General features: G+C 44.1%; 1 protein-coding gene across 1 annotated transcript in view; it reads right to left on the minus strand.

The window, feature by feature from the left end:
* Positions 1-18,904, minus strand: part of gas7b (growth arrest-specific 7b) — a 69,779-nt gene that overhangs the window by 14,542 nt on the left and 36,333 nt on the right. Inside the window, 6 exon segments of the mRNA XM_037754459.1 lie at positions 6,289-6,363; positions 6,563-6,678; positions 9,677-9,766; positions 12,674-12,727; positions 15,004-15,092; positions 17,438-17,515. Of these exon segments, the coding sequence (XP_037610387.1) occupies positions 6,289-6,363; positions 6,563-6,678; positions 9,677-9,766; positions 12,674-12,727; positions 15,004-15,092; positions 17,438-17,515 (502 nt within the window).

The following is an 18,904-nucleotide window of genomic DNA, read 5'->3' on the forward strand; positions in this document are numbered from 1 at the left end:
CCCTGTAGAGCTCTCCTCCAGGCAGAAGCAGTCAGAGGCTTTAGGTCCAGGACTGACGGTCTTCATGGGTAAGCGGTTACTTCAAAGCATCGCTCTGAATGGACAGACATTGTGATGGAATTCCCTCATAACTGACACCCAAACATTCCTGACACCGTCAGAGTAAAGTCTAGCACCTGCAAGTCTGCGGCATCCAAACGGCTCGAAAAGATTTTTAGTTTTTACAATTAATTCTGAAATATTTTTCACATCCTTTGGTTGATGATGACCTATGTAAGCCTATAAAATAAATGGCATGGATGTGTTACAGTACAGTTAGACAAAATCATACTGATTAAGCAGCAGTGGGGAGAAATGGAGCAAATATGATTAAAAAAAGTTATTTTTATAAAGCGGTCACTATATCCTGGACGGTAGTGCATGAGACAGGTCATCTGAAGAAAAAATCATGTGTCTCTGTGGTCCTCTGGTGTCCTCTAGTGCTCCTAACGGCATCTGCAGGATTCACAGACCGGAGGAAAACAAGCAGTCAGAGCTGATCTGGAGTCTGTCGTCTAGCTGCCCGTCTATGAGTCAATCACTCACGAACTCCAACCAAACGGTCAAACTAGGCAGCGCTGATCAAATATGAACAATATTCTGTTACTGTAATGTCTATTTCTCGTCCTCACAATGTTCTCAGAATCATCTTGTAGTGTACTGTTTAGCTGTAACAATGAGAAAGTTGTGACCCGGCAGCCATGTTGAGGTCAGTTGAGGAAATACCAAGCACCGCCCCCCACCAGCCGGAGCACAGCCAATAGGAACGCTCTCTCTCTGAAATGACCTGTGATTGGTCAAAGTCTCCCGTCACAGGCTAGATGTTCTAAAGCCTGAAAACAGAGCCAATGAGGAGGGAGCAAAGTCTAGTTTTCTCTCAGAAACACTTGAATTCTAATATGCTGAAAGGTTATTATGGATTTATGCCCAATGATGGCCAAAAATATACTGACTACTGAAGCTTTAAGTTCCAACATTTAAAGATGTGAAAGGCTGTTTCATGGTATCTATAATGTGGTCAACTCCAGCCCAGCTCATACAGTACAGTATGTTCTCTACCTTAAAAACATATGAGGAAATAACATTTTGTAAATTTCTCATGATTCCAAGCTGCAAAAGTTGCACCACCGGGCGTAGGTTTGTATATCGATGTAGGAACATGTCTATAGGGTAGGGGGATTTTTTCTCGAAATATTGTGATTTTATTCTCAAACAAACCCCGCTCTCATCCATCATATACGGCTGAAAAGCATCTAAAGGGTGACTTGTACCCATCGATGTATAGCCTAATGCTTGGGCCTTGGCATGACAAGTGGCGATATCGGACCATCTGAACGGTCTGCACACCTGCACGCTGTTATTGTCTGGAGGTTACACCCCCACATGGGCCTAATGGCTGTTGGCTGAAGCCCGCAGCATCCGAGAGTTAATCAAAATAAGAAGCAAAGAGAGATCCAGGCAGGGGGGCTGCAGGGTATCTGCAGGAAACAGACACCAGCACACACTGCTAGTGGGTCAGATGTGAGGATTGAGAGGGATTACTTTAGTATCAATCTATACACTGATTTTTAGGAAATTGTTTGCATATTCTACCTTTAAAAGGAGACAATTGATCAACAGGAGAATGAATATTTGAAAGCAATACAGAATGACAGAACCTTACTGCATTGTTTTTCCAATTATATTTCAATATTGTGAATGGTCACCTGGTGCCTGAATTTATTGTAAAATCATTTAAAACATAAATTGGTGCATAGAAATTCGATAGAATGCAGGAAATGACGTGTTTGACGCTGAACATTTCGTGGGGCAGGACCCCCCCCCCCCCCGCTTAATATGTGTCCCACCAATGTTGGGACAAAACCTAAGCCCACCACTCTAGATGCTATTCACACAGTAAATGACCTCTGTCACGTCCCTACAGTCTCACTGTCCCCATGAAAGACAATCACTTGTTTTGCAAAAGGGAAATGAATCTCTGCGTTCAACAGAACTGATACAGCACCACGATTGGTAGCATTAAAAGTGGTCACATGCCTCACGGCCACGTCTCTACCAAACAAATGGTAAATTCAGGAATAAATAGACGGCTGGTTCTGGCTGCGGCCGGTCCGACGGTAGGAACTGACCAACAAAACAGTGATTGTCCTGTCTGCAACAGCGCTGGGCTGAGGAGAGAAGAAATGAAAGTATTGTGTTGCACTTTTCTGGGTGTGGGGCAGACTGAGCCGGATGGCATAATCTGGATCCTATATGGGACAGTTCCATCCCACTCTGGTCCTCTATAACATGCTAATATGAAGAGGGGGGGGTTATATGCTGTTAACAGTGCAGGGGAGGGTAAGCCCAGCTAAAGCGCGTTTGCACGCGGGTCTCATTTGAGTTCGCCCACAATTCTCAGTCTGGTGTTTAGAATAAAGAATACAAACTAATCATTTGTATGAAGTTAAAGTGAGCCTATACATGTCACTTCAATTCAGAAGGTGGCATGACAGTAGAGACGAGTTAGCTAACTGACTTTCGTCTTTGCTAACACAAGCTAACGTTACCCACCATAAGCAATTATAAGCATACGTGGAATTAGAAATGTCCCACTCACCCTAACATCTATTTCTTCCATGTATAAATGAAGAAAAGTAAACTTCATTCACAATGATTGTCAGGTAACTTTAATATGTCCTTCTGAGGCCTCTTGAATCTGATGCTGCAGTGACATTTCGTCCCGTTGCTACGCTCTCATCGCTGTGTCCTCGTGGAATCTCTTAATAAAGATGAGTAGTTTAATAACGGCGCCGTAGGCGTACAAATCACAGCTTCTTCTCTTTGAGGGTGTCTTTAGCCCTCCGTGCCCCTCTCAGCTTCCTGTTAGCTTACTTTTTCATGTTCCTGCGTCCCTTCAGAGAATCAAACAAAGACTTGCCCTCAGCATGATGTCCCCTCTGCTGTCAGACTGGAGAACAGAGGAGTGGTAGCAAACCCTTTCCCCCTGCAGGGTTTTCCCTTCATCCCCTTCATCCCCTACAACCCCCCAACACACACAACTAAATGTCTGCCTCCTCAAATCTTCACTGCCCTCATCTTCATTTTTCCTCTCCTCCTTTATTCTGTAGCTCCTCTCCTCCCTCTCCTCCCTCTGCTCCTCTGCTCCTCTGCTCTCTGTTAATAGCTGCAGTTCGCTGCAGACACAGATCAAAGCATGTAGTGATTTACAGGAAGGCCGTACTGTTTCACAGCATCACTGACGGGACCTCCAGACCTCCAGACCTCCGGACCTCCAGACCTCCAGACCCACACCCACACCGGGATGTCTCGCCTGGTTGGCTAGTTGACTGGCTAGCTCACCGAGGAGCTGTCTGCCCGATGGGCTAATTGACCGACTAATTCGAGTGTTTATTTTCCACCTCCCAAAATCACTTAGAACAGACTTTAAAGTTAGATTATGAAACTAAAAGATGAAATAACAATTTCTTCCTTGAGTTGAATTCATGAGCACTACAACACACCTGTGGGTTTCCCTGCTATAGTCAATGTTATGACCAGTAGATTATGTTAAATCAGGTTCTCTGTGGGATCCATGATAGCTCTAACTAGACTACATTACCCAGGGGCGTGTTTCTAGCCTTCTCTATGGTAAGTAGGCTAATATTATACTAATATTTGCCTGTCTCAAAGAGGGGGAACACAGAGAGAACTTGAGTCAGACAGTGAGACAATAGAGTTTCAAATTTGACCCAACCAGTGTTAAATACAGACTGCCAGTCTAATCAAGCTATGTATTCCACTACTCAGCAGCAAGAGCTTGTTGATGTGGCATCAAAAGAAGCAGCGTCTATAAACCCGCCACAGCAGCCAGACATGCTAACAGTAACGTTGTTCTAGATGAATAACCTGAGTCCAAACTAGCAGTAGCACACTAGGGGTCCTATCTTACACCTGGCCAGCGCACAGCGCAGCACAGCTGTCATTGCATCCGACACAATTGTCATCTTCACGCCCACGTTGTGTAAGTAGCGCCCGTCTGTGTGCCCAGGCGTGTTGGTGTTAAATGACGCTTGGTTCAGGTGCTTTGTTGGAGCATTGCTATCTTGAGGCAGCAGAGAGCGATTGCGTCATTTACCACAAAAACCTGGTCTCCAGTCTAGCACAGCATGTTCCTGCTATTTAAGGGCTCATTATTCAGATGGTAATCGGCCGGCCACACAGGGAACATCAGCAGCGCACGGAGGCTCCGGAAACCTGTTGTGTTTTTATTACAGCGTCCAATGTTAACAGGTTAGAGCAGAGACCTTGAATCTCTAGAAGAGACGCAGCAGACAGGCAGCCGTACCTGAGCCGTGCTGCTCACACGGCTTGTGGGGATGCTCTACCCTGTTGACATAGGCAGCGGAGAAAAAACAACAGATTCCGCAGCCGCCACGCACTAGTGACGTTCCCTGTGGTTATAGCGTCGGCAATGGAACACCGTTTTATTTATGTTAAGGAAAACCTAAATTCTGGCAACAAGTGACATTCAGAATATAATAGAATATAATGTAGTGAGGCTCTCCGGCAATTCTGTATGATCAACCTGCAGCGCCCTCAGCGCTCCTCTGGTCACTGGTGTGACCGCCGTGACCAGAGAGATCACGGTGGTCTACGCCCCCTGTGGCGTCTTCCTCCCCCTAAACGCAGCGTTTTGAGGCTGATGGATCAGTGCGTTTACACACCCGTGCGTAAAGCATCTCCGTTTTCCCTCAGCAGAAAACCGCTCCCTTCTCCAATTTGCCGAATCTGCCTTTTAAATAGCGATGTGCCGATGTGTAGGCGCAACCTGGCTTTTAAAGGGAACGGGAGATGACACTGATTAGTTTAATTTCCTGTTACGCCCAAAACACACCTATGATTAATTAAGAGACTAATTACAACCCCTTGCGCTTAATTTGGCCCAGATTATGCACTTATCCTAGATTGGACACGCCCTACAGTAAATGCACTTGCGCCATGCACTTTAGACCATGCGCTGTAGATGGTTTAAAGAGGGCCCTAAGAAGCTATTCACCTAGAGGTGGCAAACCAACTGTGAAGGTTCTGCAGACACACAACAAGCACATCTGCACATTATTTAACCAGTTTTCTGACTTTCTGACCTCCTATCTAGTTGTGCTTTTGGATCTATGTTTTTGGAACTGATCATCTGTAATTGTCACTTTGCACAGTGGACATAGAGTGCTGCACGGATGATGTATTTTTGTAGGCCAACCACAAGTTAGCATCACCGTCGGGTTACCTCAACAAAAAGCAATGGGATTGTTCCATTGGATTTGGCAAACACACGTTTATGATAGTTACACATTTTGTTCGGTAAGATAATCTCCACTAATGAACACCACTTTATGACTTATGAAGGTGAATGCAATCAGAAGAAGCTCGACGCTAACGTTAGGCTGTTAACGACACTACACCACGGTCACATGAGCATGAGTAGACACAACGAGGCTGTAGTCTCATTTAGGCCACTTGTTAGCACTGCCTTTTTTAAGACACGTAAAAGCTTCAACAGTCACCAGTGATTTACTGACGTATTTTATAACGTAGAGCAAAACATTAAAATCTCTTCAGCTTGTGTTAACCACAGACATGATTTCAGACATCTACCTAGAAACCCATTGGACTTCCAGACCAGAAGAACAGGAAGAGCTAAAATGCTAACTCATTTCTGGTTTTTAGGGACTCACTCCTGCAGCGCTCTATGTTCAGTAAAGCTACACAGGGTGATTTTAAGTGGGAGAGAAGCAGCTATATCTTCCCAAAGTGCTGCTGTACAACGTGCACTAGGGTTGCAACTTCCTTTCTCACGTTGAGAAGCTGGAACCAGTGAATGTTTGACATTTTCCCTTGTAAATTAGCGATGTTTCTTTTCAGCCATGCATATATTTTTCCCAGATTGTCAATCATATCTGATACTTGAATCTTTACAGCTTCATGGCCATTGTTCTGCAGCTGACCCTGACCTTTGACCTTCTTGGCAGTAATATGCCCTCTATGGTGCAATAAAGTATCAGATTCATATTATTACAAAATATACTGTGGAGGTAGAAGTACAAAAAGACATCATTGTTGATGTGCTGCACAGTGGAAAGACTTCTTTTTTCCGAGTGTTGACGTGTGGTTTTTTTAATTCTTTAATACTGATTCACATCGTCCTGTCCGGCCATGTGTGTGACAAGCTGCTCTGTGATGAGAGGGGGTGTGTCTTTCTCCTTCACTCACCCTTCTTCCTGGCTCGCGAGAGGGATCTGGGAGAGCTTGGAGAGAATTCTTGGCGTACTCCTCTTCTATCTTATCCTGAGAGAGAAGTAGAGAGTTTCATTACCGCACAGCCTTACGCAATCTCACTGTTTCCATGTGCGTTTCCTGTGTTGTGCAACACAGTGAGTGTACATGAATGAGCACAAAAAAGGGGAAATGGTTTGTTTTATTGACAACTGTAATGTTTTCATGGTAACTTGAGGATGAAGTGTGAAAAAAAGAAAAGGGGAGATACCTTTCTCGTATGAACTCGGCCATCTCTTTCTGCATTTGTTTCCCCTTCAGCTGTTTCTGCAGCAACACCTCGAATCTGTGATGCAGCCGTTGCCTTGGGGGATCCTTCTTATCAGTCTACGAGATAAACACAGCAAGCACACGAGAAACGCATTGAACCAAACAAACACTAACGGTAGCAACAAACATGAGAACACCCCACCGTGACCAAATAAACCTCCTGCTTGCTTGCTGGGAGAGGAGTAACGGAGCAACATCAGAGGCTGCCTTTAACTGAAGCATCCTGAAGGTCCCTTTTATGGCCCGGGACACATTCACTACACACTGCTAAAAGAATGAGGCCACATGTGGCCCAGACCACCTCTGAATGTGGTCTGAAAGATCTGATCTCAATGCGTCTGGACTACTTGTAGCTGTCCACTTGTGATGGGATCACTGAGGACGCAGGTTAATACCCGGTCTGACGGGCCTAAATGAACGTGTCCAGCAGCAGGAAGCTGTTCACTTACCTGCCCAGCCCGAAGCCACTTGAGACCCAGTTAGAGACTAGCTGGTGAACATAGTGGAGCATTTAGCAACTAACGAGACAGACATTCCACCTGGATTTGGTTGAGACCAAAACAGAGCTAAAATGAATATTAATAGTGAATACTGGACTTACATTTGTCATGTGGACAGAAATGTGACACAAATGAACGCTAATGCTCAGTGTCTGGATTTTTCATGTAACGTTAGCTGTAACAATTTTCTTAGGTGATAATAAGTCCTTGTTGTGTTTTCAGTTTGTTCCGCTGCCCTGAAGTAGACAGAAATATGAACTCATTCAGCTTAGTTTGTCCTTACAAGGCATGTGAATCTACGTTTTACTGTTAACCTGTGGAAAACAGCTCATGTAGAATCCTAGAAACAACTTTGTGTCAGTACCAGTTTTAGTCAGAGGTTTTAATTAAATCATTTTGAATGCAAATGCATGTAATAATCGTTCATTTCACCCCTCTGCACTGCTGTCACGGCCCATTTCTGTCTGAAACCTTTCAAGTACATACTGTACATAAAACCCTGTTAGAAACCCAGTTATGCATACAGTACACATTCTCCTGAAACTCTCCTAGAATTCAAGCTATGATAACCAAATCAAACTAATCCCAATAATGTTTTTTCTTGTCTACAGGATGTTTAAAAAAATCTGATTCATGCAGAAAAGGCAACAGTAAAGTGGTGACTGAAGTGCATGTAAAGTCCTGAGAACAGAGGCCTAAAGCAGGTTTGAGAGTGACTGAGCTGCCACCTCCCCGGCTCTGGTGTCCACTTTTCAGACTCACTCTTTCTTTCCCACTGTGTTGTCACCTCTGTGTGTGTGTGACTGCAGTGTGTTAGCCCCACACACACACCACACCTGGTAGAGATTACACTGCAGGGGTGGAAGATGTCCAAACAGAGCAGCAGAGGCCAGCTGGATCACTCCAGCCAGTTACATGTGATGTATTAAAGCCTGATTCTCAGCGTGCAGCACAGGCGGTATGAGATCAATATGGAGTCGTGTTGAAAGATGAAAAGGATCCGTTGTTGTTTTCATTCACAGAGACTCTCGGGATGTTCATTTAGTGATTTAGTGGGAGAGCAGCAACGTCAACATCAGTAGAACGTTTCTTTTCTTTGGTTGCTAGTTATTAGAATTCAGAGTTTTCTTAAAAAGTCTCCTCAAAAAGATATTTTCCTTCTTCCCTTTTCCTCGGTTTCCTCATCTTCCTGGTTTGGAGAGTTCTTGTTCCAAATAAGACATAAACTAAAACGTGACCTCTTCACATCCAGAATCTTAGCTGCTGGTGAAGAACTGTAATCTTTCACCTTTTAAAAACAATGCTGCTGTTTTTACCCCCATATTTACAGGAGTTTGGCATCGTCACTTGGCATGCAGTTTATTATTTTTAAAAGCTTGCCATATAATGATATTTTCGGGTTTATAAGGGTTATTCTTTGTGAATTACCTAGACAATATTACCTGTTAACGTATCTGAATGGAAAGATGCTAATGTTGGTGTGTTCTAAGGAAATAAAATTGTTGTCAAGTGGCAATTCTATACCTGAGTCCTGTCACATTCTATACCTGAGTCCTGTCACATTCTATACCTGAGTCCTGTCACATTCTATACCTGAGTACTGTCACATTCTATACCTGAGTACTGTCACATTCTATACCCGAGTCCTGTCACATTCTATACCTGAGTACTGTCACATTCTATACCCGAGTCCTGTCACATTCTATACCTGAGTACTGTCACATTCTTGTCACTTTGTATTTCTATAGGTGTAAACTAGAATATAGGCATGAGGTTTATTGTTTATTCATTTGTAGAACAGATCTTTTTACGATACTAAATTAATAATCTTGTATTTGTTATTTTGTATGCATTGACAAATGGAGTGACGTAAACAAGAAGTATACTGTGATGTTACCAGGGAGTCAGTGGCCTCTCCCTATATAATACATTAGTTTTCATCTATAGTGACCAGTAAATTGAGATGTTGGGCACAGGCTGCATTTTTCACTTCATTTTTGTATCTACATAATTACAGTGTGAGATGGTTTGCAGAAAGTGTATGGATATGACTGTTTGTGGCTCCTGTGGGAACCTTTGAAGGCACTATATAGGTGCATTAATTTCACAGTCAAATGAAATGATGAACAGTACATACAGTCCACTATGTGTAGGGAGTGACAGCCCTGGCAGGTAGCTGTGGTGTACACCGGAGCCGTGTTTTTAGCTTATAATTAAGCTTTCACATTTTAGGATATCTGAAACTGGCAGCTCCTGTTTGCATCGGAACAATGGATGTACAGACAAAAATCTAATATTTCTAAGTTATACTGTATGTAGCACTTTTTTTTTTACACAATTTCTAAACAAGTATCCTCAGAGAAACTAATATAAGTGTAAGGTTGAGCTGATTCCAGCAGTATGTGTCCAACGACAGCCTCCCTGAGAAGAGGAGGGTCAGAACTGTTTGGTGTTTGGTGTTAGGGTGCTCATCTTGATCTAACCCCTTAGCCATTTGGTGCTTAAGGGCAGCAGACAACAGATCTATAGCCTCTTAAATGCTGAGGTGAATTTACCCAGAAGAAGTCACAGTAGCTCCATTCGTTTGGTTTCAGCAGCTGCTGCTCCGGCATGCATGCAAGCGACGGGAACGTCACACAGTTAATCTGAGAGAGAGAGAGAGAGAGAGAGAGGGAGAGGGAGCGAGAGAGAGAGAGAGAGAACCACAGGGAGGGCAGTTTAATTGGGCACATTATCGTATCATGACAACTTAGCTTTGATGCCACCGTACTGTACAGCAGCACTATTAATGCTCCATGTGTTGACAGAGAGTTTATAGAAACACACACACACAGACTTCTGCTGGTATTCAGTGTCGTCTGCACTCCGTTGCTTTGGCAACACTCATCTCAGCAGCTCCACTAAACACACACTAAAGTAAAGAAGACATTTCCAATCGACCCCGCATCGTTGATTCACTTTTCTCTACCCGCCCCATCCTCGGGGACACTCGTCGATGCAGAGCCTTTGTGGTTCTCAGCTTTCTGGGGTTCATCGTCCAGTTTCTACCACAACACTCTGAACTTCTACTCTGGCCCACAGCAATCAGAAAAATGGACTCCCAAAGATTGCCTTTTAATTATTTGGGTGCAGTTAATTGTCTGCTGGCTCTGTTGACTCTGTCGGCTGCAGGGCTCCCTGCTGTGAGCTGCTCCGTTCTGCTCCGGGGTTACACTCAATAGGACTGTACGCCATGCATGTCACTCTAGTACTCTGTGCTCAGGGGCTTGGTGCAGTGCTTTTATATTTTTCCTTTCATTTAAACCTCTGGGGTGGTAGGGGAAGGTGGAAGACAATCAGCGCTTTATGAAATGCATTCACACAGGATAATACTCTGAAATCACAGCTGCTTCAGACACAAACGCACAAGGTTAGGGTTTGACAGGTCATCGCTTCCAGCCTTAGTAGAACAAAAACTCTGGTTCGCCATGAAAATTCTAAATTTGCTCTGCAGATTCTTCAGCTGCCAATTCAATTTGTCATGACAAGGAAAGAAAAAAGGAAAGAAAGAAACAAAAGGAAAGATTCAACACATCTCAAAAAGAAAATAAAGATAGAAACAGACAGTGGGCTGAGTGAAGACGGCAGGGCAAACAAAAGGAGCTTTATCTTCTCTCACATTCATTCCAATTAACCTCAGGAGGTAAACAGCCTGCAGCGAGGATGTACTGCTTCTATTTAAAACACGTCAGTGGCACCAGAGAGCACCCTCGACTAATGCCAAAGCCTCGCCTTTCAGAGCAAATTGACCAACATGGCTCTGCTGATGACTTTTCCAGAGCCAATATTCAGATTGAAATACAGAAAGAAGAAGAAGAAAAGGGCCTCTAATTCAACCACATCTTGGCTTATGAAGCTTATAATTAGTTTGAGGGAGTGGCTTCCTATTTAATCACTGCTGAGGTCCAGAGGTTGACAGCTAGAAGGGCTTTAAAAACTGACCCCCGCTTCCTTTGGTGAAGATGAGGACCAGACTACTTCCAACTGTCTCCAATGAAGGGCACAGTTTGTTTGCATTCACGCGCACCACACTGCTTCCGGCACTTTCTCTCCTGACCTCCGGTAACCTCGATCAATAGACCATCCCCTAAACCCCTCCTCTGAGCAGTGAATGTCCAATCTGAGCTGAAAACTTGTAACAAGAGGGCAGGCCTGCCAAGCTTTGGCTTTCTTCACGTGTTGTTTGCCCAAGTACTGCTAACTGTAACTTTAGCCTCGTCCCTTTAGCACTATAGCATGTTTGTAGCTACATTTTACTTTAGATTCTTTTTAAGACCCTTTTACAGAGTTCTCATTTTAAAAACAATCAGCCGGAGATAGATAACCCCTTTACACCCGGCATTAAAATGTGTTTTGTATGTTCGGATTGCAATCAGATAGTGACCATATGAAAGTACAGGTGTTAATGCATCCAAAACGCACTCAGGACGGATTGTGATCCATCAGCTAAACCAAGGACGCGTTGTGACCACATTGAACACAGGCGTAAATGCAATCGCATGAATCCACACACAACAACAAGGCCTACGTGGTGGTAGTGAATGTGATGTGCAGACCTGGTCGAGTGGCTTCAGGCGGGTCAAGAAGTGAGTAAGTTATCAATAACTTATAGAAACATCTCAATGTAGACACTGGAGACGCATCAGGTTAAATCATATCTAGATACAAAATACATTTTAATGTGCCAGGGTGTGTAAAGGGGGTCAGAATGAACGTTGGCTGGCTAAAAGATGATCAAATCTGGTAGTGAATGTTGTTTTCAGTGAGCAAAATCAACAGTTGTGTTTGAAAATCAGATAAATGTGCTACCGGTAATATATTATAAACTGCACGTGCCGTGCCAGCCTAGAGTCACATGGACCTCTTCGAGTCTTGACCTTTAACATACAACATCAGTAGCAAGAGTAGCTCTCCTTACCTCTCCTTTCCTGTTACCAATAGCATCACCCTGGTTGCTATGGAAGCCGAGACATGCCCCCCCCCCCCCCCCACACATCTCAAGCTTGTGGTTTTAAATGTACAGTAAGAAAAGAAATCTTGAGAAAATAAAAGTCAGAAATAAATCCATAAGGTGACAGCAGCAGTACTGTACTGAGCGTAAGGCCCCGAGGATACCAACAACCTGACAACAGAGCATCTGGATGCTGAATAGGATGATGTCACTGTGTATCTGTAAACAAGCACCAAACACTTCTCACAGGAGGGACTGGGTAGGAGATATATAAATATATATATATATAGAGAGAGCAATGCTGTAGAGGAAATTAAACTCATTAGCAGCTAATATAAAGTTTCTATATTGTCCCAACGTGTTAAATATGTGTATTAATGTATTTTATGCGGCAAATATTCTACACTCCTGGAAATTGCATTTTCCTTTTCAAACTTGGGGGGGAGTGGGGGATACACAAGCTCTCCTCTTGCTGATATCAAATGTGGTCCTTCAGGGCTACTGTAGAGAGCCCCGGTGAGTTCACGGTTAGTTAAGAGTTGCCGTTAGTTGCCCCACTCACCGTGACCGTGGTCTCCTTGTTCTGTTTCCTGGTGGGCGACGTTGATCCCGGGCTCTGCGGAGAGAAGAAGGACGCTCCATCAAAACCTCCGTCCTCCGTGTCAGACATGACTGCTCAACATACACACACACTGTCACTCGCACACACACAAACACAGTTGTTTTCCTGGCGAGTGCTGTTAGCGTCTGTCTGCTGCTCTCTCTCTCTCTCTCTCTCTCTCTCTCCTCATCTCTCTCTCTCTCTCTCTCTCTCTCTCTCTCTCTCTCTCTCTCCGCTGCTACTGCTGCTGCTGCTGTTGTGTATGTATGTGTGTTTGTGTATGTGTGCGTTGCTGTGCAGAGTAGGGAGGATAGTTCTGCAGAGCAAAGCAAAGCATGGTTGGCTTTCTCTCTCTTTGTGTGGGAGTGTGGATGTATGTGTGTGTGTGGGGGGTGGGGGATTTTTAACCCTTAAGCTTATTACAGAGTAATTTCCAATGTCCTGAGTAAACCAACGGAGTGAGAGCATATGGAGCGGACAGAGATGATGAGAACATTAATAAATATAAAGTGATGAAAAGTAGAGGGAATTCTACACCTCCTCTTCTGCAAAAAACTAAAGACAGAAAAGAGAATCCTGGGTGTTTTGAATGACTGGCTGTGTGTGTGTGTGTGTGTGTGTGTGTGTGTGTGTGTGCGCGAGTGTAAGAGGCAGCAAAGGAGAGAAGTGAGGAGACGAGAGAACAAGTGGTGGGTGGGTCCTGTAGAACTGCACCCTGACTGCCTGCTGGATTAGGATCAAGGGAGCAGATACTGTAGGAGGGACTAATCTGCTCTAACTGCCATCAGCCTCTCCACTAATGATGAGAGACATCTGAAATGTGGAAACACTGCATCATACATCATTATTGTCAAACAGGCTTGTGTCTTTATCTGTAATTTATTTTTATGACTCTATAAATATGCTACGCTAAAGCTGAGCTAATCAATATGTTTTATATTTACAATGGATTAAATGATTTAATGTAATCTGAAAGGGGGAACCACAGAGAATCATCAGTTCCCCTTCACCTGTATGGACTGTTGTAATGTCTTGTCGCCCATAGTTTTGGTTTTATGGCCCGCTGTAAAACGTTACTGTTTTAGTTCACTCTCATGGCTCTCATCCACTTTGTTTCCAGGAGCAGCAGGCAGCTGTGTTCAGTGAAACAAACGTTTGGATAAATGGACTGTGCGCTACCTGCCCTGAGAGATAAACGTAGAGACTAGCTGGTGAACGCAGTGGAGCATTGAGCAGCTAAAGAACCAGATATTTTTTCAAGAGTCGGTGGAGACCAAAACAGAGCTAATAGGAGAGTGAATATTGGACCTACATTTGTCAGGTGGCGAGAAACACAACTGCTTTGTGTCTGTGCATGTAAACTATTTGCTTACATATCAACTTTAGAGGTCCACAATGTGTGATTTCCAGCTTACTGTTCAAAAGTAGTCCAAAAACAGGTTAAAATCAGGGTAGGAAGAACGTTTTTGGCATCATTGGGCAAAAATCCCACAATTACCTTTCAGCATATTGTAATTCAAGTGTTCTGAGAGAAAACTAGACTTCTGCTCCTCCTCATGGCTCTGTTTTCAGGCTTTAGAACATCTAGCCTGTGACGGGAGACTTTGGCCAATCACAGGTCATTTCAGAGAGAGAGAGAGAGCGGATAAAACCAGCCAGTACCAAAACCCAGCCCTAGTTAAAAGAAACTCTACAGCCAGGGGCTGAAAGTAACACCGGCTACCTGCCAAAATGCAGGTAAAATGTTGGCAGTGGTGGGTAAAAACATTCAGAACATCCGCCATCCACAACAGAAAGACACATTTAGTAAGGTTAAGTATGATTGGATAGAGCTACAAATTTGAAAGTTAATCGCAGCTGCTATGTCAAGACAACACTACTGGCTGTAGAACCTTATTGGTTTTGACTGACAGTTGAGTGTCTCTCTCCACTCTGACCTCACCGGTCTTATCACTTCATTTGACTGATTAGACTTCTGTCAATCAAGCTCTTCTCAGCTCTCTGTCTGTCTCTCTCTGTCTGTCTCTGTCTTTCCCTCTCTCACTCATTCTCTCTCTCTGTCTCTCACTCTCTCTCTCAGATTCTCCTCTTAGTTTGATGACATCATCAAGGTTAAGTGCAAATAAGATGAGAAATAACGTTGATGTAAAAAGGTTAGTAGTATGACGTTGACACGGCTTAATGGAAATGTTACCTTCTTTCAGTTTGAGTTCATGCTCACAGTTTTGGACAGCGGTGGGTGTGTAACATGTTGTAAAGGGACAGGAATAACAATAGTCAGACAGTGTTACCTGTGGCTCTGTACTGCTCTTCCTAACCAGACTGTTGTGTGAATGTTCCACATGATGCAAGGGACTACCACCTGAGTGAAATCCATTCACTGGAGAGAAATAAGAGACAGATAGGAGAGATGAAGACAGAGAGAGAAAGACATTTCATTAGTTCTTTGGTGTCTGCAGATGGGCTGTAAACATGTGCTGATCCAGGGAGAATCCACTTCTCTTTATGAGTCAAACCAAGCCAGTGCTGAACTGGCCTTTTGTTTTTGTAGCTAGATAAATGTTTTTAATGGGGCAAGCACAGATCTGGATAGGGTTAGGCTAACTATACATACATCCATCACTAAGTTTGTGTGTAGAGTCCTTTCTAAGTTCTTAGTAACTCCTAGCTAGTTTCTAACATTAAAACTTAATGAATCTTTTAGCTACTAAAAACCTTAGTATGCATGTATGTGTCAATCAACAGGTTCACCGAAAACATGAGCACATTACATGAACACGCTCTTTTAGTGCGTTCATGCTAGGGATGCTCATTTTGAAAAATGTTCTTAACTGATAACCGTCCCTCGTTAACCGATTATTAACCGTTAACCAACAAGATTTGTGCCTCGCATGTAGCGGTGTACCAGCTGCAGGAGCACAACAGATATTGGTTGACGGGAGTCTCCAGTTCAGCGTCTGAGAGCGTTAACTTAGCAGCTACGATGCTGCGTGTAGTGTCGCGGACATGCAGCCACTTTCCCAGTAAAAGTCTCCACCACACATTTAGTTTAGTTTAGCAGGTTGTCAGCTGTGTGTCTGCCCGGCAGAACTTTAGCGAGTGTCCAACAAACAGTGTGTGTATTTGTGCTACGTTAGCAGCTCTAGCATTGCCGGAGGCTTCGTGCTCGCCGACGCACACGTAGTCTGAGTAACTTTAGTGAGTTTCCAACAGACCGTGTGTGTGTTGGTGGTGAGTGTGAGGTTGTTGGTGGTGTTCTAGTTGTGATCGTAGGTGTAGCAGTGTGTGTAGTTTATTTGTCGGTGAATAAATGCTATGAAACTACAACTCCTCCACTCCGCTCAAGAGAGCCAGAGACCGGAGCCAACTTCCTGTATCCTGCAACTCCGGCTCCGCCTCTTAAGGTGGGCTGTTAAGGTGGACCAGCTTTTCTCCTTAAAGAGACAAGCCGCTCCTCTGAGCCGCTCAGCTTTTGAGTTAATTATTAACATTTCTTTTGACCGTTTTAACCGATAGCGTTAATCGGTTAAAATGCTTAATGTCGGTTAACGGTTAAACGGTTAATTATTAACATCCCTAGTTCATGCACAACACTGTGTATTTGACGACCGGGCAAAAAGCTGTGGTGCTCGCACGTGTTTGTGTTGCTGAAGAGAGAAGAGTTTCCTCCCTTAAAGGCAAAGGGGGCACCATGAACTCAATCATATACAGGCATAACTAAACACGCTGGCCAGACACCCCAAACCCCATATTGAGGTGAAAGCCAATGACGTGGCAAAAATTCTGGGGTGGCATTTGGGTTGGTAAATCAGATTGTAGGGGTTGCATCCCTTTAAAACCGTGCATGATTTTACTGCAACGGGGTCTGACAGCCTGCTTCGCGCTGTCCTGGTTCTGGTTCTCCCGTGCCTCCCTTCCTTTCAGCGGGCCCAGCAATACGGCCTGGGCCTCCAGCAGCGCGGTGAAGCTCTGCTCCGAGCCGGAGGAGGAGGAGCTGCTGCCGGGCGCGGAACTCTCCACCTCCCTACGTAGCTCTGACTGCAGGTCGCTGCCGGAGGTCCTGCTGGAGTTCCGAAGAGCTGAAGGAGTTTCTGGTGAACCTGCATGATTTCGTCTGATTTCATTATATTTACTCCGCTTCCTGATGCCCCGAAGTTTGTCGAAGTATGTTTCTTTTTGTCAAGTTTGTCCAACCTAGCAACAGTAACTAAGGGGGGCAGGATTTAGGATCGGTCAATTGACATCATTATAAAACAGCATTTTGACCAAGTGTCAGGTCAGATATGTTGACCATATTCCATATTAGTTACCTCTTTTTCTCTTTCACACTAACAGATAGGTCACATATTAGTTACTATGCATATTAGTAACAACTAATGTCTACATAAGGACTGGTTTGACTTTCCTATTAAAAGTCTCAGTGGGTATGAGAGATGTTTCTGTTTGGTCTGAGGTGAGATGCTCCCAGCATTGAGTACTCCTTCGAGTGGGAAACATCACACTGACCTGCCTGGCTCCCTCTGCTTATCTGCCTTTAGAACAGGGCCAACAGACAGACAGAGGAGGCCTTAGTTGTGCAGTCGAGGCTACAGATAAAATTAGTCACAGGAAGTGTGTTTGGTGTGCATGAGCGAGTGCTTTGTACCACTGTGGAATTTGAGGAGAATCCACAGCCCCGGGCTGGAAGTGACGGAGAGATAGAGAGATAGATCTGTAGTAGGCTACCTGTCGGCAGGGAGTTCTTGTGTCGGATGGAGGTCTTGGGGGTCCCAGGTGCACTGGACGGTCTCTCCCATGTCGTCTCTGATGAAGTGTTAAAGAGAAGGGGGGGGGGGGGGGGGGATGACATTAGGAGATCAGTACCAGCTGCATATTCTTTTTGTCATTTTGTTAACAGCGTTGCAACTACTTGTTCCATTTGGGCAACAACAATAAGTAGAAGTGATTCCATCTGTGGGTACAAACGTGACACACAAAGAGGCACAGATCCTTCACTGTCTGCTGTGATGACAAGCCTGACCATCAGACTGACGCCAACCAGCACAATACCAGAACAAATCTCAGATACGGCCGTCAGCTCAGAGGTCTGGAACAAGGCTAGAGGACATACTGTATGTGCCTTGTTATCAATCTCTGGCTCCCTAGTTCATCAACTGTTTCACTACAGTAACAGTAACAGTAACTGGCTAACATTAGCATTAGCACAGAGCTGTGATCGTGACACCAACTAGTCATTATTTGTGTACTTGAGTTAATGCTATGGATGTCTTGTTTCTTCATTTGCCTGTTTGAATGTTGTTGTGTGTTGTCAGTATAGATGACTGCTCTTGTTTGATTAGGATATGATATGAAATGAGTATTTAGATCAGATCGTGATGGGCAGTTTGGCTCCTTGTATGGCAGCCTCTGACATCAGTGTGTGAATGTGTGTGTGAATGGGTGAATGCTGACATGTAGTGTAAAGAGCTCTGAGTGGTCAGAAGACTAGAAAGGAGATATATAAAATGCAAGTCCATTTTAAGATTTTAAACTGTACAGCGGCCCGGTGGCTCAGTCCTTGCTGCAGCGGCCCGGTGGCTCAGTCCTTGCTGCAGCAGCCCGGTGGCTCAGTCCTTGATGCAGCGGCCCGGTGGCTCAGTCCTTGCTGCAGGAGTCTGGCCTGGAGCGTTTTATCTCATGTCATCTCCCCTGCCTCTCCTGTCTGTCTCTCACTATCAAAATGAAGCAGAAATGCTTCCCAAAAAATATAATAATCTTGAAGATTTTAAACTGTAACATGAAACTTTAATGATTACTTGAATTGTCAGTGTTTGGCTGTAGTTGTTCCTTACAAATAAACAAACAAATATACTAAACAGCTAACAGCAAAGACAGCTTACAAAGCAATGTGTTAAGTATTAAATAATAACATTTCTGTTCTTAGATTCATAAAAAGAATGAATTATACCTCCAAAAAGCATGTTACAGCAAACTATAGACCCTCTCAGCGGAATTCTCCTATTGCATAACCTAGTGGAAACAGCTGGCCACCGTCATGGCTAAAAGCTATCTTAAAAAGTGTCCAAGTCCCAGTTTTATCAGGGTGTTGTTCCCACAAGAACTCATCAGTTCAAGATGAGTCATCAAAAATGAATTTTACAGGAAGAGGATTTCGAGCTATAAAAATGATTTTGATGACACATATTTAGCATG

The sequence above is a fragment of the Sebastes umbrosus genome, chromosome 20, assembly GCF_015220745.1.
Source record: "Sebastes umbrosus isolate fSebUmb1 chromosome 20, fSebUmb1.pri, whole genome shotgun sequence".
NCBI lineage: Eukaryota > Metazoa > Chordata > Actinopteri > Perciformes > Sebastidae > Sebastes > Sebastes umbrosus.